The sequence below is a fragment of the Trematomus bernacchii genome, unplaced genomic scaffold, assembly GCF_902827165.1.
Source record: "Trematomus bernacchii unplaced genomic scaffold, fTreBer1.1, whole genome shotgun sequence".
Classification (NCBI taxonomy): Eukaryota; Metazoa; Chordata; class Actinopteri; order Perciformes; family Nototheniidae; genus Trematomus; species Trematomus bernacchii.
In genome coordinates, this window is record NW_022988043.1 from 2,895,578 (window position 1) to 2,915,396 (window position 19,819).

Sequence of the window (19,819 nt, forward strand, 5' to 3'; positions counted from 1 at the left end):
ACCTTTATATAACCCGGATCTCGTTCTGTGTCCAGGAAGTGGTGTACCGACGAAATAAAAGACAGCATTATTTTCTGTAAAAAGGCCTGATTTGTATTTAGTCTTAAGAAACTGAATCCAGCTCCCATTGAATAAACCAAAAGGTGTAATTGTAATGTTCAAGTTGTGCTTCGAGACATTTGATTTAGGATGGAGAATAAATCAGATTTGAAGAGCTCTATCGTTTTACAATAAATATTATTTATTTTCATCACACAGTGTTTAACAATTATTTTGGCAAATGTCACTGGCAGTCATAAAATACAAGTAAAAGAGACAATTTGATTGATTCTTACAAACTTACGTTTGAACACTAACATTTTCATATGTGTACATTCATTTGTGAGAAACTAGTGTAGGATTACTATCAGGCAAAAATAAAACACAATCATTCAAATATACCATCTTTTACAAAAACTAATGTGCACAGATACAAACACATATCTGATAAACAAAACCAATGTAGCATGCAGTTAACTACATCACCACAGGGCATTGTTGGATCAGTGGTTGTAAAACTAAAATCACATTAAAATGTCAAAATATACTTATTGCAATGATGTAAATTAATATGACCGTAGACTGTAAATCTAGATTACAATGAAGACAATTATTATGCGTCATCTACTACTCTCTTGTGACGCAAAATGTGAATAAGCAGGCACAGTTTTACTATTACCGCAACACATTTGGTCATCTCATCCAAAACATTCTTAATTCTGGTGACTAGTGAACCTTTACAGTCCATATACAACCAGTGCTACAAATACAGAAAACACCTTATTTGTTTCTTGTTTCAAGTACAACACACATTCAAAATCAGTTAATATATAATCTGATTATATGTGCAAAACACAAAACAACACACTAACTTGTACATTCTGTAACAAAACAACACTATACTGAAAACAATTTCCCTGATTGAAGTATTCAAACAATCATGCCACAATCTGTCACCGTGAACCTGTACAAAACAGGACCTGCAGTCTTTTCTGAGCATTTATGTAAAGGTTACAGAGTGGCTGGTGGGATGAGAGCAGATGCTCCAGTGGTCATTTCCCTTAAGACAGGTCAAAAGTGCTTGAGTGTATTGACAGTCTATGAGGATCCATCTAGGGCGATGGATGAGTCAAGATAATGCAGTTTTTGTGGCTTCAGTTGTAGAACTTGCGGCTACTGTTAGGTCTGTAGAGCAGTAAGGCGTCTCTCAATACACTGCTTACCTGAGAAAAGAGAGATTAAAACACATAGGATTTAAAATGACACCTATTGTATTTAGTATAAGTCCAGCTAGAGATGCAGTTTTTAGGAACGATTCTGATTCTCAAGATTCTTTTACTCTTTATTTTTTCGCAGCTTGCCATTTTTATTTCTATTCATTTTTCATCAGCATTCACAAATATTTTTTTGTTTGTTTCTTTCATAGAAAAGTAAAACTGATTTGTATTTTCATAATAAAACATTGACTATTAGAACAACTCCACCAAGATACAGGACCTTCTCTCACCCTGAATCAATCACATTTGAAAATAAAAGTGCTCCAGGTGACAGGACAACTAAAAAAGAACTGAAAATGAATTATGTAATATCCAACTTTATTTTAAAAAAATAAAAAATTCCCAGAAGAAACAGTTCAACATATCTAACAAAACGCTTAATGCTGTTGATATAAAATGTCCACATTTCTTGTGAAAGTGCTGCTACAAAAGTCTGGAGTGAGATCTCTAGGAAGCTGAACGTTTCTTATAACAAATGACTTGCTGTTGGCTATATTTTACGTAATATTCAGTAGTCTTAATATAAATAAATCTGAATATAAATGTATTAAGAGCGTGAACAATGTTATCCAATAGTCTGATGCTTGATTGCATCCAACACCATGTGGCACAAATAATGAGGCTGATCGGTCCAACAAAACCGACAGTACCGATTATTGGGTACTATACGGTACGGTTAATTTCTAATGCCTAAGTTTAGCATTTAAACGACCATATTGTTATTTGTGTGTCAAAGTTCTGCCACATACATTTATCTATGCTGTCGATGTCCTTCTGCTCTGTGATGATCCGGGACAGACCCTCCATCAGCAAAAGGGCTCTTTGGTAGCGCTGGACTGATGCTGTGCCATACTGGAACATCTCGTCTAGAGCAGCACTCTGTACCTGAATGCAGCAGGAACACATGCATTACGTCTAAGATAGAGATGCATGCTGGACATATGCATTTAGAATTAGATTTGAAGTGAATATCAACATCCCCCTGCTGCGAGGTGAGCTCACCATGTGCACAGTGTGGCTGTAGATGAGTTTCTCTGCTGTGAGACCATTGAAGCGGTCCATTAGCTTCTGCTTGTCCAGCAAGAAGGTCTGAAGGCGATGGTTGAGGTTGCGACAGTATGTAACACAGCTCTTGTACAATTCATTCAACTTCTTTATCACTGCACAAAGGAAATACAGTATACAAAGACCTCTTATTATTATTATAACAAATGATTAAGTACCAATAGTTATTGCATCAATACTGAATCAAATAGCTGGATCGGGTAGAGGTTTAGTTCACAATGGGGCCATCTATTGAATTCTATACTATGTTAATATACTATATAAATCATATACTAGTATTTAGATAATTGTTTGAGTTTTGACCAATTTGTAGCTGCCTTTAAAGTGTACACTTGAATAGTAATTCCACTTTACCACAATTCCATAAATGTATATCTATGTATTTATTTGTTGAATTTGTTTCTTAGGAAATCAATGTTCAAGTGAAGTGTGATGTTGTGTTACAAATCAAAGACGATCCTGGTTACCTCCAAAAAGTGAGGTAAACAGCTTATTAGTTAAACACTGGTAGTGGATCGGTCTTGAGTTTCGGTTGGTCTCACCTTGTTTGACTGTAGCAGAGGGAACAAGTTCGCCTTGTTTGATCGTCTCTTTAGCGGTGTGCAGTGCCGATGACAGAAACTCCTCAGCCTTCATGTACAACACCAACTGCTCTGCGTAGCTGGAATATGCACAAACCAAACAGCAGTCATTTCCAAGTTCTTAGGGAAAGTAGCGTTTGTACATATTGATAAAAAGATATCATGCCTCTCACCTCCATTCTTTACTCAGCAGGCTGATCTGATCCGTCACCAAGCTCTGCTCTAGAAAGGAAACATCAGGGTTGCTGGTGGCATCCACCCCCGAGTCTTTAGAAGAAGCCAATTCCATGACACAGACGACAAAAGCCAAGGTGAAACGCAGGTCGCTCAGAGCATCTGTATGAGTCGGCTGGGAAAAGAACAAATACTGTGAATACTGAAACATTCACAGGCAATCAGAATCCTTTAATATTAGGCTCATCTTATGTCAATCTCTTGAAAAGCACTTGGGAGTGGATTTGATTTGCTCAAAAGGCGCTATATAAATAAAATATTGGCTTGGTTTATTGATCTACCAAAAATACATTATGTATGTAACTTAAAAACAACCTGGAGGTTTCCCCCCACAGTATCATCGTAGTATTATTCTGTACCTCCATCAGTGTATCTTCAGGGAGCTCTGGAGGGTGAAAGACCAGACTAGCATCCATGGCTTCAGTCTCACTGTTTCTACGACTTCCTCCCTGCAGAAGGCGACTGTTCAGTAGCATGGCTGAGTTAATGTAGCTGGGGGAGCCTGCATTTAAGACAAATACAAAAACTACTGAACTCTGAACAGCAGAAATATGATTGTGATTAAAGCATGGGACTAACTGATGAATCGTTTATGAGTAACAATACCCAGTTGTGTTCTATAAGAAGGACAATATGTTATTGTAATCAATACTTTGCATGTAACTTTTATCTAAATGAAAATTAGGTAAGAAACAAGATTTCGGAATTAAAAAAAATAATATTTTTTCTTTACCAGCACTATGCCCAAAGAGGGCTTTCAGTGCTTTTTTTTTCATGACATTTTTTTTTTATTGAAATTTGCAATTTTTAAATGATGAAGAAGACTGATCCTAGGGACATCTCACACACCTACTACAATACAAACTTTAAAAAAACGGTTAAAAATGAATGCACTCAACAGTAAGTCAATATTTCTCACACCTACCTGAGAACATCCTTGACAGTGTGCTATCAGGAGGAGTGCCTCCTCTGGACGGAGAACCCATCGTGAAGACCACAGGAGGGGGGCTGTCTGAGCCCGGAAAGTCTCTCTGACAACCAGAAGGTGGAGCTGTGGGAGCAAATAAAAGTTTAAGCTAAAGGCTAGAAAGTGTAGCCCAGGTAAACTGCAGCTGAGTAAATGACATGGCCAAATGCATAGCAGTAGTTCCCTCAAAAGATATGCTTTGCATGTCATATCAACTTACCACCAAAATAATATAAATATATTATATTTCACATATCTTTTCGGCGTAGGTATTAATTGTATTATTATATAAAGCGTTTTCTTTACATACATATAAAGGGTGATTTCACTTTATTCTGGTATAAAATAGAATTTCAAACAAAATACATAGTCTTAATAATAATATTTGGTGTGATATCAACTCTTATGCAATACTATCATTATGTGCAGTATCAATATTTAATATAACAGGTGCAAACATGTGAATTTCAACCATGCAGTCTGTCTTCTATTTTTTAGTTAGTCTTACCGTTTACTTGTATATTATTTGCCTTTCTTTACTTATGTATCTTGTTGCACTGTCCCCTTTGCTGCTTTAACAGTAACACATTCTCTGATGTGGGACTAACAAAGGATGATCTTATCTTATCTTAAAGTGGACCTATCATGCTATATTTGAATAATATAGTGTAGGACCATACCTATATAAGGCATATTTATACTTTTTTTTTTTCAAAATACCAAACAGATCATGCATTTTAGCCATGCCTCATTTTGCTCAATTTGACATTTTTTAGCTCTGGATTTGCAAGGGCAGATTCAGTGAGAACAGCACCATCTACTGGCCTGGCATATGTACTACAGCGTCTCCAGCGCTTTCTAACGGCAATGGCCGTGGCTGTCTCCTCCTGATTGGTGGAGTTGGCCCAATAGCCGTAGCGCCACTGTCCTGACGTCAGGACAGTGTTCAAATCTGGATCAGTTTTTATCAGATCCGTTGCAGCCCCTTTTTTTAGAGATTTGGGTATGGAGGAAAATAGAGAGGGTTGTGTTTTCTGACACTTGGTGAGTTCCCTGGAACACCGGGGACACATATTCATGTATAAAAGACGTACAAAAGTGCATTTTGCATGATAGGTCCCCTTTAAATACTGGTGACGACAGACAAACAGTATCAGTAGAAATAAATCGAGAAGCATTTGTTTAAATGTTACCTGTAACGTCCATGCTTTTCTCAGCGTTCAGGCTCTCCGTGCTTCCCTCTTCAAAAAGGTGAGCTCCAAAGGCGGCCTTCAATAGCATGTCAGACAGCCGGGCTGTGCTTAGTGATCTGGACATACAATACATCCACACACACCATGGACAGCGTTTAATAATGTATCAAGTGGCATATCTTTTATACTGTGTGACATCTCTAGGTGCCAGGTGGCAGGATTCATTTGAATGGCTTAGTCTCAATTAGAAGTGACAACAAGTGCTGATTCATGCCACTGTCATATGACTTTGTAGGTTATATTATCATATATAAAGATAGTTAAATAATAATAATGTAATCATATTATACCGTTCTGAACTTTTAAAAAGTCCGCTTTTATTGGCTGATTTCCTGCTGAGGTTGGTCTGGAGAACAGGAGACGAGTCAGGGGTTTGCAGGTCATGGACTGTCCTCCTGCGGCTTGGCAGTCTTGATTTGACCTGTATTTGAAAAGAAACAAATTGTCTTTCAAGCTTATCTGAAATGTGTCTTTAGGATGACTTACAAAATCTGTCCAGGGACTACAGAGGAAAAATAGCCTCTTGGCGTGATTAATGTGCACTGTCCCTGTTAAAATAAATGAATACATACAATTGTTATTCTAGCATGTGTACTTTACAATGAGGTGGTGTTGGATTTCATTATAATTTGATTTGATTGTAATGCCTGAGCTGCTGTTAGTCTGTGCACTTGTATAAAATGAGGCACTTTTACCATTTTGAAAAAGGTGAAACAAAATTGCACTAGTTAATATTCTGCGTGCATTGTGACACAAATGTTCATGAATGTACTGGTAATGTACTACTTCACATGAGGCTGACCTTGGGACTGAGGGGGTCCTGCAGTCCAGTGTTTGTGCTGAGTGGGAGAGTCTGCTCCAAGGTTTTTGGCGTCATTCCAGCTGGCGTACAAAGTGTTACAAAGATTAAACCATTGAACCAGAAGTATGGCAGAAAGAAAGTGGTTAAAAAAGAAAATGCAATTATGTCAACATAAAATCTTTGGGATATTATCAAACTGACATTTAATATGGTGGTTTTTGCTCACACCTTAATTATCCTAGTGGCCAATACAAGTGACATTGCACTGACGAATCCCCATGTAGTGTGTTAAGTGTGATGTAGAGAGTTGCTGTAAAAGATATCTGCTTAAAAACATGACCTAAATAGGTGAAAAAAAGCTGATCGAGACACATACCTAGCGGGGAGGACTGCTGTGTAAAGGCTCCTCTAGTTGCCAGCCGTGGGGTGTTGGAGGTAAATCTTGGACTTGGAGCTCTGCAGCCTCCGGACTGTGGGGAGTCGCTGTCGGCACAGCAGAGTGTGGCCCTGCATGACACGAGACAACGTTACAAAAATGCAGAAGAGAACAGAGAGGAACTGAAGTGGGATGGGAGCAGAGTTGAGAAAACAGAGTGACTATACGTGCCTGGTGGAGCCATGCAGGCCAACAGGTTGCAGGTTCTGCTCCATACGGTGGTAGTTGTGGATTTGTGATGGGACAGGAATGGGCACTGAGGGTGTGCACGTACGGCCAATCATATCAACAGGCTTGCTGCATTAATAAAAGAGTGAGTCAATTAAATAGACACACAGGAATGTGATTTCACATATAAATAAATAAATTACGTGAATGCACATGTTCTAAACCTATAAATGATAATGTTGAACCTACAATTAATTTAAGGAGCCATTCTTGTTTTTTTTTACAACCAGAAGTTACAAGAGAGGGAGGAGCTTAGTAAAACCACTTCCGTCTTAATTTACTTGGATGTAATTAAACACTTTCAAGAAGTTTTACTTCTCAGAATAAAGCCTGCTTTATTGTCTATCTTTTTCTAAATTGGTAATTTATTAAACAAGTTAAATGTGGGGTCATTTTTTCATAGACTTCCATACTACCACATTTTGCAACATTTTTATCTTTCACAAAATCAGAACTAGCCTGGCTTTATCTTACCCAGTGGGCTTGGAGGGAGAGTGCAGCAGGGGAGAGGGGGGAGGTGTCTTTCCTGCATTTCTCTCAGCAAGTGGAAAACTCCTAAAGAAAGAAATATGTTAGTTTGGTCTGCACATGATATTGTTGAAGAACAAAAGATTTTGAAAAACATTTCTCAACAAATCAATTTTGCGTTTTTTCTACAGCCAATGAATCGTAGGAAGTTTTATTACTGTTACTGTGTTTTTGTACATATACTCACCCACTGTATATCAGGCAACTCTCAATGGGTGACCCAACTTCCAACTCACATATGCAATCACCTTCAAAGCAGCAAAATAGGAAAAGTCACACACAAAACAAAATAATCTGATTTTTGCAGAGTGAGGTTCAGCCACTTACTTTGATACTGGGCAGGCACCATGACGTAGTCCTCTGTGTAACATGACGTGTTCTTAGTGTCGTGATTGGCTATTTCTTTCAGGAAGCCGGGAGTGTCCCGCACTTTGGGCTGAAGACGGTGCATTTCTCCTTCGGAATGCTAGGAAAACATAAAATAATTATCTGACAATTTTGCACATTTCTGCACATTACTACCACATTAAAACTGAATAGCTCTTTGACTTTCAATAAAAATGCACTTTTCCTTATTTGCTATATTTCTATTGTATTTTCTTATTTGCATATTTATGTTTTGTGTAAGCATTTATTTTAATTTATTGTAGTTTTGATAATATTCTTTTTTTTCAATATTTGCTTTTTATTTACATTTAAATTTCTCTTACTGTGTTTAAGTATGAACCATTATGCACCAAATAAACAGAATTTCAAATATGAAGAACTGTTAAATCAAATATAACTGTGATAGATTACCTGTAAACAAACAAATTATGACCTTATATATATACACATAAAAAATAATAAATCCACTACAGATAGATGTACGTACTTGAGGGGAGGCCGGATGGGATGTGGAGGAGCTGTCAGAGGAACTGGCCGAGCCTGAGCCGGGAAATGGAAGCACGGGAGCAGCTGGAGAACCTGTGAAAGAAAACCATAAAAGTTATATCGTTAGCACACCAGCTAGAACAACATATGTCTTGCTTTTAAACTGTACAGAAACGAGTTACATAGAGTCCATACATTTCTTTGTGGATGAGCTGATCTCCAAGAAAGGATGGTGAAAAAACTCTTCTGCAAATAAAAAAATCAAAATGTAAGAGAGGCTTTTTAAAATAGAATGTTGAAAACAGGTTCTAAATGTTAAAAAAGAAAGAGGCTTACCAAAGCTGATTCGTTTTTGGTTGCTCCTCTGCAGAAGCCCCAAAAGTAGATGTCTTAAGTTACTAGAAGTCTCTTTTGGGATGCTATGAAAAAAGATAAAAATTATTGAGGGTGGTTAATTTCTGCATACAGCTTTATACACTGTAAACTACTTTAGCTGCTATTATTTTAAGTGGTTTTATATATAGTTCAGTGTGTTCCATGTGTTTGCATAATTGATGTAGTCTTAAAATAAATACTATTTAGGTCACTTGGGTTTGGTAAGATCAGAGTGAGCTTTAAAATGTGTGAATATTTAATCTTATGGCATCATAACACTCTCCTCCAAGTATGTGTGCGTGTGCGTGTGCACGTGTGTGTGTGTGTGTGTGTGTAGGTGTGTGTGTGTGTTTACGTGTGTGTGGAGCTATGTGGGTCAAGTGGAAAATGATAGCCGTGCAGGTCACTAGCTGGCAGCTCAGCACATGCTATATATAGAATGACAAGAAAACAACCAACTATGTCTCCCCCCCCTGCGTCTCAACATGTGGCTTTATCACAGCGAAAGATAAGCGTGGCCACCAGCCATTACACCGCCTAGCAAAGCACAACATGAAAAGACCTTTGAACGCTTTCCAGATCCAAGTTCTGAGCATGTGGGTTGATATGACTTTAAATAGCCAGCCAATAGGCATTTGGTAACTGATTTCAAAGCATAGTCTCACACTTTTACATGTAAAACACCCCATATAGAGAAGTATTTCATAGGCAAGTTCTTGATGATTAGCCCTGTTAGGTGTCAGTTACTTACACAAGAGGATTATTTTTAGTGGGGTTATGGGATTTATTAAGTGCTAACTACCCCATATGTATTTCTGTGTTCATGTGTGTGAAGCTACATGGTTTGTAAACTGTCTGTCGGCACACCGGACATCATTCACATTCACACATCAGAAAACTGAATGCAGAGAAGACAGATCCCCCCCGTAATCCCCGTTTCCCCCCCCCTCCCCCTGTCATCTCCTCTGCGTATTGTGTGTACAGATATAGATATTGTTGTTGTCGTTGTCCACTGACCTGGGTAAGAGGGTGCTGTTGCTTTCATAAAACTGACGGAGCTCCTGCGGTGTGCTGGCCTGTACACAAACACATAAACAAATGACAAATGACACCTGCAAATGATACCTGCATCTTTAAACATGCTTTCAAATTAATTATAGTTGAAAGTCAGACTACTAGTCAGCCAGCTAAGTAAACATCATCCTCATGAGCGGCAGCAGCTATCCTCACACCAACCCTTGCACTTATCTCAACTCAGGGACCTGCCTGGCAGAAATAGAAGGCAATCATCCCTCTCATTAAAGGGAAATTAATTCTAGGAAACGGCATCATAAATAACCTCAAAAGGTGTTTATTCTCCTTTTGCTGCTCTTATATGGGGATGAAATGGACTTCAGTCAAATAAAGAAAACATTAGCATCTGTTTATACATAAGTCACGACTTAGGCAATCTGCACAGTTCAGTTGTGTCATCTGACAGCCACGTGAACAGTAGAAAGTAATACCAAGGGTTGTGAAACATTATTTATTCTGGGTCTGGAAAAATGGCCTGCAGCCATTTCCACTTGTCCTCTATCTGTACATAAGGTGCTTTCCTAACAAGTGGTCAAGAGGTTGCAGAAGTTTCCAACTAACAACCCTGAAGACCAGGGTGAGTGTCACCTGGCAGGCAGGTGCTTTTTAATGGTTGAGCTCATAATCATGAGTTGAGATGTTATGAAAGGGATGCATCATGTTCTCTTTTGTGCTCACAATAATGAGAATGCCCTTTCTAGGAAGTAAAGCAAAACTAACCCATGTAAGGGTCCTTAGCAAGCATTTGTTGGCCGATGCTAACTCCATTTTCTTAATTTTACTCTCTATATCTGTGGAACCAAATCTACACAACTGCAGGTCCACTGTGACTCTAAGTTCATTCAAATCAAGGCCGAAGACTTTTCTTCTTTGTATTAAATCCAAGATTTGTAATTTCATAAACTGCACTGTAACTTGTATTTTATAGCTGGTTTATTTGAGTTTTGCATCTTTTTATTTTTTATTATCTAAGCTTTTAATTACTGTTCTTAATTGTACATTTACCTATATACCATGCTTCTTTTGCACTTTGGCCACATGCATTTGATGCTTTATGTAAAGCTCTTTGAATTGCCTTGTTGTTGAAATGTGATATATTAAAAACTTGCCTTGACTTCACACCTAAAAAGAATGATGTTTCAGTTTTGTATGTTTTTATTTTTGTGTGCCTCTCACGTGAAAAGGTGCCTTCCCGGTCAGACACTGGTACACAATAGTACCTATGCTCCACAGATCAGCCTTGGCATCATAGTTCTGGGACATGATGACCTCAGGAGCCTGCGTGCAGACAAACACAGACACCAGTTTAGAGTCATGGTGACATTACACCTTGATGTTAGATTAAACCTGAGATTAATACTCACCATGTACATGGGAGAGCCACACAGCGTGGCTGCCATAGTGTTGGTCTGGAGGTGACGTGCAAACCCAAAGTCAGCTGGAGCATGGGAAACGTCAGGTGAGGGGATGGAGAAAATCAAATATCAGAATATATTTAGACATATACTGTACCTCCATTGATATTGCAACATGGTTGTAGAGTTGATTATAGCTGCATTTAGAAAAGGTTTACACAATACGATTTTTCTGAAGTGTTGATATAATAACTAAGTGGGTAAAGCAAAATTACGAAACAGCGACACCACACATGTGAGTTTAGAAAATGACATCAGTTACTGTAATGCAGCATTTTAAAACCACTGAAAGACAATACTTGTGCCATATTACCTATTATATATTCAAAAATCTAAGACAATATCTAGTCTAATATCAGATTTTGTATTATTATTTTGCACATTCCTAGTAGAGTGTTTGTTTGTGTGTGTAGTGAGCAATCAACTCACTCCATGAACCATAGCATTTTCACAGACAAACTGTTCGTTCCCTTCCTCTCACACTCTGCAGTATTAGGTCCTTACCTATCTTGAGGCAGGTGTTGTTGGGGCTGGACCTGCGCCCCTCGGGGTGGCAGAGCAGGATGTTTTGGGGTTTCAGGTCTCTGTGGAGGATGTCTTTGCTCTGCAGGACCTTCATGGCTTGACCGATCTGATGCAGGAATACTCGGATGGTGTCCTCACTTAACGTGCCCTTGGCTGAGGGATGAGATACATGAAAGGATTCAAGAGGAAGTTAGCAAGGCAGTGAATGAAAGGTTCACCATAATGCATGTAGATACACGTGAATGCGTGAAGCGACATGAATTCAAAGCTCAAGAGCCATGCTGTTGTACTGAACTATTATTTTGATATTTTATGATTTAATAATAGGTTGAACTCTTTTATATAAAAAAAATATAAGCTTTAGCAGATCCCAATGTAATACAAACTAAGGAACAGTTAAAACTAAGCTGAATTCTGGTTTTACTTGATAAATGAAGAATGATAGTTGCCTCTTGAGTATATGAATTGAGAATTTGACTAATGAAACATATAAATAGCTATTTTGCATTTTATTTTCTAAAATCTAAAGAGAAGCATAAAGACAGACCAGTAGATAGTACTCAGGAAATATTGGTGAGTATTTTTTCCAGAGTAATTACTATTTTGCTCTGAAATAGTGATATTTAATCATTTTGGAGTGTATTTATTACTCATAGCTTCTAGAGTGCGATCAAAAATGCAGAGTCAATTCTATTGGAGTTAAACCATGACCACGCTGTAACGGAGGTGATCTCTGGGGCCATTGATCTCGGTCTCCTTTACGGATTATATAGCTTCATTATTGGCGAAGTATATTCATTTGTTCCACGCTAAAACATTGCACAGGAAGCATGTGATTATATGTAATTTGTCACGATCTGTCTATGTTTTAGTTTGTCTGTCTCTGTTTCCTGTTTTAGTTTGAAAAGTGTTCCCCCTCCCGTCTTGTCTGTTGCTGGTGATTGCGTTCACCTGGTGCCCTGTGTTTCTCCTCCCTCCTCACCTGTGTCTTGTTGGTTTGATTAGTCCTGTGTGTATTTAGGTTCTGTTTTCCTGTTAGTGTGTGTGTGAGGTGGCTGGTGACTGTGTTCACGTGAGACAGTCATATTGAGGCTGTGTATCCTGTACCACAAAGAGGAATAAATGCCCACACAGGGTTGTATTTGAACTCTCTGCCTCTGCCTCCTTGCTTGGTCGGGCCGCTCAATGGTCAGCTTCACACACGCCCACTCATGTTCCTTAAGCACTTTGGTTTATTGACCTTTTTTATTGTAAAGATCATTATGGTTCATTTATTCTATTCTGAGTAAAATTACCTTCTAGTTGGAGTGAAATAACGTTCGATTGGGAGTAAAATGACCTTCTATTATGAGTAAAATGGCAGTAGAGTTGTTTTTAATATACACTACATAGAGTAAATAACCATTAAGCAGAGTCAAATCTAAGCACACAATAGAGTAAAATGAACTCTAAAAATACAACTCTGAACAAAGAGTACATTTTACTCTATATAGGTTGGGACCAAATGTTATATTTTTAGAGTAAAATTTTAATCAATTTGAGTCAATTTTACTCCGAGAAATTTACTGTGTAGATAAGTCAATCAAAAGGACATTAAGTGGTACTTTTTGTATAACTTCTGAGTCATTATTAAGGACCCTTCTTACGCACAATTTACACGTAATAACTGGCTTGAGCTATTGAAAAGTGAAGTGTTGTTTTAGGGGATTAATAATTGGAATGGGGAATTCCAAAAATCATCAATCATTAAGAGAATAATAACAACAGTAACACCATACAGTGTCAAAATGCATATCTCTAATCAGCGTCCCTGCTGTCATACTTCTTGGAAGAGAATTTTGTTTACGAGGGGGCTTCATTTGGATATGAATATGAGGGCCGTCTGACACGCTAGCCCCCCCACATCCCCTCCCCGCACATCCAGTATTTCTAGCTGCTGTGATTTTCCACCGGAGCACAGGGGATAAGTGAGTGGCAGATGGGTGAGGTCATTTGGGTGCTGCGTGAACCTTTCCAACACTGACTGAGTGTTGTTCTCCGAATAGCTAGATGGGCCTCCTTGGCAGGCCCACAGAAGGGGCGAGTCTAAAAAATAAGAGACTCTGGCAATGTGACAGAATTAGATCGAGGAGGTAAATTCAGCCTGGGAAGAATCAACTCCTTGCACTCCAGTTGCATCATCATATTTTGGAGCAGGGTTTGAAACTTGAGGCAGAGGACATTTTCGGCGTCATGGTGTAGTGAGAAAAGTTTTTTATCATTCTGAAAATTCAAACGTGGTAAAATAAGGTCCTCAGAATAGTCATAAACTGAACACTTAAAAGGAGTTGTTATTGCCACTCATTTTGTAATGGTTTCTACATAATTTGTAGGAAAAACCTTGAGGGAAAGACTTATCACAAGCCAATTCCTGGGGTTTAGCTTTATCTGGGTTAAGCACTAAAGTGAGTATTAGTGATAATTTTCCCACTGACATGTTGGAAACCTGAATTATGTGGTTGTTCTGCGTTGCCTCTTTAAAATCCTATTATTTATTCAAAACACTGATAAAGCTTACTCAAGCCTCTTAAAAGCATTTCAACTGACGTGCCTGTACGACAGTAAGCTGCTAATACAAGTTTACACATAACAAACTGAAGGTTTGACCCTCCGATGCAGCAGCAAGAAGTGATGTGAATGTCCCCTTTTTTGCTTTGACCACAGGGGAAACGGAAAACTTTACAGTACTGTAGGAGCTAAATTAAGCCCAGCAGGATGTGGCAAACTTACAGTGGAGGTACTCTGCCAGGTCGCCTCCATTGCAGTACTGAAAAGATGAGACAGACAACTCTTAGAAGTAGCATTGACAACGCTTCCTTGTTAGTGATGGTGGTTTGAATTTCTTTTTCCACAGACTCTTAGTGTTTATAAAAATACTCACCTCCATGACGAGATACACACATCCTCCCATTTCCTGTTGATAAATCAAGATTCAATGCTTGTTATCATTTTCAAATAGTGACTAGAAACCTATAACAATATGAATGAAAGTGGAAAAAGTGACAAAAATGAATCGCATTTATAAATCACAAATGCATAATTAGGACATATAGTCAAAGTCAAAGTCAACTTTATTGTCAATATTTCAGTTTGTGTGTACAGACAGAGAGATCAAAATATTGTTTCCCACAATCCTGAATACAAAAAATACAAATATATATATAAAAACATGTATATACATATATGTATATACATATTTGTATACATATTTTTATATATATTTTATTTTTTGTATTCGGGATTGTGGGAAACAGTATACCAGCAACCCATCAATGTGCAAAAGGTTACTAAACAAGTGACAACAACTCATTTCCTATTCTCAGATGACAGTTTTTTGACACACTTTTTCAAGACATTCTGGGCCCCCTGTCAACATTGAACTCAGGGGCCTGCAATGGGACTCCATTGTGGCCCCTGTCCAGCTCCAGACCCCCTGAATCATCAAACACACCTTCCTGTATTTGGCGCCCCATTTTAGCAGCAGGGAAAAAGTCACAGACCGGCAAGTTGATAAGGGTTGGGGAAAATGGTAATTTGTTTATAGTGTTATTAGTTACAGTTATGAGTTTTTGACTTTTATATCAAGTTAAAGCTAGAAAGTGGAGTGAAACTTAACTATTTACCTCTTGTAATTTTGTATAAACAGCATCCTAGGTATTAGGATGCAGTATTATTTATCACTAAATAATAGAGAGCAGGTAAATGAAGACAATGTCATCTACTGCAGCCTGACGTGAGTGTAGTCATTAGCTTTGCAAGCTGGTGTGTGTCAGCAGTGAGATGCTACTGACACACGCACTCCGTGTTTTATAATCCATTGTTTAACTGGCTGTACCCTGCCATCTGTTAGGAAAAGTGAGAGATCAGCTCACCCCTGTCTGCTGTCTCGCAGGTGTCAGTAAGGTGAGAAGATAAAAGCCCGCAAACACACTTCTTAGCAAACGGCTAATGGCCTGTGCTGTGTGGCTTCAATGCTTCAATGCTAATAAATCTGTTATAAAACCAGTTTGCACTTCAGGGCGTTGAGTTCACTACTCTCATGAAAAACTACAACATCCAACAGCCAAATCTGTAGTGCATGAACAAGTGACGTTCAATGTTGTGGCAACATTTCAACCATGGATGTCACTGAGATTGGTGACTGAGCATATGTGTGTGCTGATGCATGTGAGAGGAGGAGAGAGGGGAAAAGAGAAAAACAAACATTTCTATTTTTACCTGATAGTCAAGAAGTCTGACAATGTTTTCATGTTTGAGTTCCTGGAGAAGATGGGAAAACATTTTAGATAAAAACATACACAGAGGCGGACAATATGTGTGGCAACATTACAATTCAACTTATTACCTTTAATATTTTGATTTCTTTACCAAGCAGAGACTGAGATTTGGCCAAGTTTTTCTTGTTGATACATTTCACAGCAACTACCCAGTCACGTTTCTTAGAAAAGTAAAATAAAAGCAGGATAACGTCAAAATCCTTACAGTTATCAATGAACACAAACTTTTGATCTCACATATTAAAGTTACCTCTTTATGTCTGCCTCTGAACACAACTGCAAAAGCCCCATGTCCAATCAGGTCTTTCCTGTTGAACTCAAACTTCCCAATAGTTTCCATGGATAATTTTAAAAAAAGCGTTGAAGTATCCGAGCAGGTTCAGGAGTTTGATTGTCCAACTAAAGACGACGTACAGTCCCACGGCACTTCCCTCTTGCCGGTAAATCCCATTTCATTGATGTAAAATAAAGTCGTCACACATGACAAGCTTCAAATATCGATGACAACATGTGTCTGTCAACACAAAATGTACAAAAACAACGTGCGCACGAATAAACAACTGTTTAAACAAAGTATTAGCGATACTGTGCTTATTTAAAGACCTTTTTACGTGTTAGCGCCGATAGAAGTTCAAAGCTCACGTTGCTGTTGTGAAACGCTGTTTGTTTTCAGACAGAGCTCAGATATTATTGTCTTACTCACCTTTCTACATACGCTTTAGTTATTCATATCTCACGGCGCGCATGCGCAAAAAGAGGTTTGGTGATGGCGCCTTCAGGGACACCTCGTAAACTTGTAAGTCAATGTCTCAGTTTGGTTAACACTTATTTATAAACTCTACATGTAACTCCATATCAAGAAGGAGCCATTTTCCAAGCGTGGTTTTATGAGTGCTGGTGTTTTAATGTTAGCTGTCTAGCTTATTACTTGCATTTGTGATACCAACAATATTCAAAGACAACGACTTTGTTTGTGTAAGCTGGACTGCCTCAAACCTTAGTTTAAACGTAACAGTGTGCATGATGAAAGGTAAAACAATGCACATATGAACACCTTAGTGTTATTAAAATAAAATAAAAATTCAAAAAAATGGCAAACCATCCTTAACCATTCTAAAGAATTCCTTGGCAGTGACATTTGTTTCTTGCATGTACATGTAGTTGTTTGCATAATGCAGGATGTCTTCATATAATTTCATATCACACTGACAAGTTCTTTTAGGTTTTGGTATTGTTTTCAAAGCCATCCTTACCAAATATTGATTAATAATAATGTAATTCACATTTACAAATGAACAAATTATATTAATTGTAACGGCTTACAACCAATACAAATGTGAGTATGATAGTGAAAATCATGGAAAAAAAGATGACACTGTTTTCTTGTCATAAACGTTTTATAATAAAGATAATTGGAAGCACAAATAATAGTACCTTAAGACAACCATCATTAAAGGCTTTACAAGCTTAGAAATATTGAAATGTTTACATTTGACAGGAAAAGTGAGCGCAGAGTCACTTACAGTAAATCCTGCTTTAAGGAAAGTTAATTTTGGTACAGTGTAAGATCAATAACATTTCAAATGATGTTATCTCCCTCCATTCTCACAGTATTTTAAGAAGAAAAAAAGAAACAACCTTATAAAGTCCGTCTGTTGTAAAACATATTTCATTATACAAAAAAAATATGAAAATTAAAAAGAAATTAGCAACAGAAGTAACTAAAGACACCTTCACAGAATTGTGTCAAAAACACAACCAGTATTCACTTTTCCTCAAGAAGCATAACATACTGCAGCTTACTAAGTTGTGAGGTACTGCAAATACACCAGTTCATTTCAAGAGAGGAAAAAACACAAATAGACAGAATTTAACATGAGAACATAGCTATTGTTGAGCTGTGACACTTCGCAGAAGACATGATACAGAAATCCGATTCACACAATAAATAAATACATTATATCAGAATTACATATGGTCTAATTATCTGCTGCTGCATCCATTATTATCATGCAGTTGTTTTGTGCCGTCCCCAATATTGGATTAAAGCTGAATGAATCAGGTGAATCTGTGAAAATCCCATACTACAGCTGGTCAAACCACAATGTTGTTGTTTATAGTGCATGAATATACCACTATATTTGAGAACATTTGACTGCTTTCCTTCTTTTTAATTATATTCAATTGAAGTTTATTTATTTGTACCCAACAATACCCTGCAAATACTCATAACTTTTGAAGTAAATTCAGGCAGGTGTATTTGCACTATTTGATTGTGTGAGACAAAATAAATGTCAAAACATATCATTTTGATTTAAAGTAATATATTTGGACCTTTTGGGAAAAAAGCTGATTGCTTCCAGTCTCTTATCTGCATAATAAATATGGCGCCAGCAGATGATTTTATTTATTTAACTAATATTGTTTTTTCTTTAGTTTTTTATCCCTTTAGGGTTACAAACATGTGTAACTCATGCCAAATCTTTTGAAAAACGTTTTTTAATGAATAATAATACAAATGGCTTTATATCGTACATTTTCTGTGGCAAATTAGAAAACCAACAGCAATATACCAGTGGACCATGCAACAAATCAGGATGCAGAACGCCCTTCCCAGACCGTGAACTGCCCTCCTGGATGTTTTGACTTGAACTGACCTCCACAGAAATCCCTGCTCTTGTTTTTGAGAACACAATATGTTTTTATGAGACAATAATAAGGCACAGTCCTTTAAGTCTGTTTGTCTTTAAAGGTGAAGCTATACACAACATCTACATTGGTATCACTATGGATGAGTGTCCAATTCTTTACATAACATAGTGAGAGAACACTCTGGCCAGTGTTTGTCGTGCTACACTAGTGAGCTTCAGATCACTCTCCCTCTACACGGCGGAGAGGTCGATGCGATTGGCCGAGTTGGTGCTTTTGTCCCATGTGTTCATCTTGGTGGGTGTCACGCCCTCCTTGTTTCCATTCATCTAGAGGATGGGAAGAATGATATTTAGACTCAAAGCAGTTAAACAGCTCTTTTTTGTTGGAGCAAATCTTTAACACCAGCACTCACAATGTCAGAGTTGAATGGCTTCACATTAATGTTTCGAATGGAGCTGCTGGTGAGAGACCACACCTTGGTTTTGTGTTTGAAAGCAGCTCTGACCTACAGGAAGAAGCAAAGCCATAAAAGTTAATGGAGACAAATGTCAGCCAGAAGACAACATATAACTGTAAATAAAAAATTGGGGTTGCAACAGAGAACATTTTCCCTTCTTTCTTCTAATTTATAAAATCTCAACAAGCTTGTAAGCATCAACAAATTAACACAAACATTTATTATATTCAGCACCATACCTCAGAGTTGAGAAGACAGTGAAACAAGAACACAAAGAACCCCTAAAGAGAAGGAGAAAAAGTCAACCTCAGGATAATTTTCACAAATGTCTGCACAGATTTTGTATAGAAAAATCCCCTAGTGAAAAATGTACCTGTAACGAGTTGAATACAGCAAAAATATACAGGAAGGGCAATGAGTGAGTGTTGACAGCGAGAACGCCAAAGATCCAGGAAATACCGAGTATAGGCAGGAGAACAGCCACTGCCTTTACTGTCAGCCTTGAAACAAAGCAAGAAACAACCATTATTAGTTTTTAATAAGAGAAAGATATTTAAAAGCACTGATCTGATCATGAAAACAAATAGACTCACTTGACTGCATTGGCATCTCCATGAACCTTGTAACTCTCTCCACTGATCCGAGAAATGATCCTGGTCACAGATATCAGTATGCCAATGTTCACCTGGAAGTAATCAATTATTTATAATACAATATTTCTA

General features: G+C 37.8%; 2 protein-coding genes across 5 annotated transcripts in view; both read right to left on the reverse strand.

The window, feature by feature from the left end:
* Positions 1 to 220: 220 nt before the first annotated feature.
* Positions 221 to 16,704, reverse strand: ulk1a (unc-51 like autophagy activating kinase 1a). The gene is made up of 27 exons (XM_034118755.1): positions 16,239 to 16,704; positions 16,057 to 16,149; positions 15,930 to 15,971; positions 14,593 to 14,625; positions 14,442 to 14,478; positions 11,652 to 11,825; positions 11,097 to 11,170; positions 10,909 to 11,010; positions 9,676 to 9,734; positions 8,620 to 8,702; positions 8,479 to 8,529; positions 8,285 to 8,376; positions 7,738 to 7,876; positions 7,598 to 7,658; positions 7,357 to 7,437; positions 6,826 to 6,951; positions 6,595 to 6,725; positions 6,219 to 6,298; positions 5,707 to 5,837; positions 5,357 to 5,472; positions 4,122 to 4,247; positions 3,556 to 3,698; positions 3,136 to 3,311; positions 2,924 to 3,042; positions 2,319 to 2,476; positions 2,066 to 2,201; positions 221 to 1,262 (listed from the first exon to the last, which is right to left on the reverse strand). The coding sequence occupies exons 1-27, from the start codon at positions 16,326 to 16,328 to the stop codon at positions 1,219 to 1,221; spliced, it is 2,697 nt and encodes an 898-aa protein (XP_033974646.1). The 5' UTR covers positions 16,329 to 16,704; the 3' UTR covers positions 221 to 1,218.
* A 668-nt stretch (positions 16,705 to 17,372) lies between these two features.
* The window catches only part of adgrd1 (adhesion G protein-coupled receptor D1), a 30,874-nt gene continuing 28,427 nt past the window's right edge, over positions 17,373 to 19,819 (reverse strand). For all 4 annotated transcript variants that reach the window (XM_034118373.1, XM_034118372.1, XM_034118371.1 and 1 more), the window contains exons 21-25: positions 19,691 to 19,782; positions 19,471 to 19,597; positions 19,337 to 19,378; positions 19,053 to 19,145; positions 17,373 to 18,966 (exon numbers count right to left, since the gene is read on the reverse strand). In XM_034118373.1, the coding sequence (XP_033974264.1) occupies positions 18,871 to 18,966; positions 19,053 to 19,145; positions 19,337 to 19,378; positions 19,471 to 19,597; positions 19,691 to 19,782 (450 nt within the window). In that variant the 3' untranslated portion in view covers positions 17,373 to 18,870. The remainder of the gene's footprint in view (positions 18,967 to 19,052; positions 19,146 to 19,336; positions 19,379 to 19,470; positions 19,598 to 19,690; positions 19,783 to 19,819) is intronic.

Coding starts and splice junctions, on each gene's coding strand:
- ulk1a (XM_034118755.1), bottom strand. CDS start 16,328: ATGGAAACTATTGGGAAGTTTGAGTTCAACAGGAAAGACCTGATTGGA. Junction 11,826..14,441: donor CCTGGCAGAGTACCTCCACT/GTAAGTTTGCCA, acceptor CTCATCCCTCAG/CCAAGGGCACGTTAAGTGAG. Junction 4,248..5,356: donor GAAAAGCATGGACGTTACAG/GTAACATTTAAA, acceptor TTGCTCCCACAG/CTCCACCTTCTGGTTGTCAG.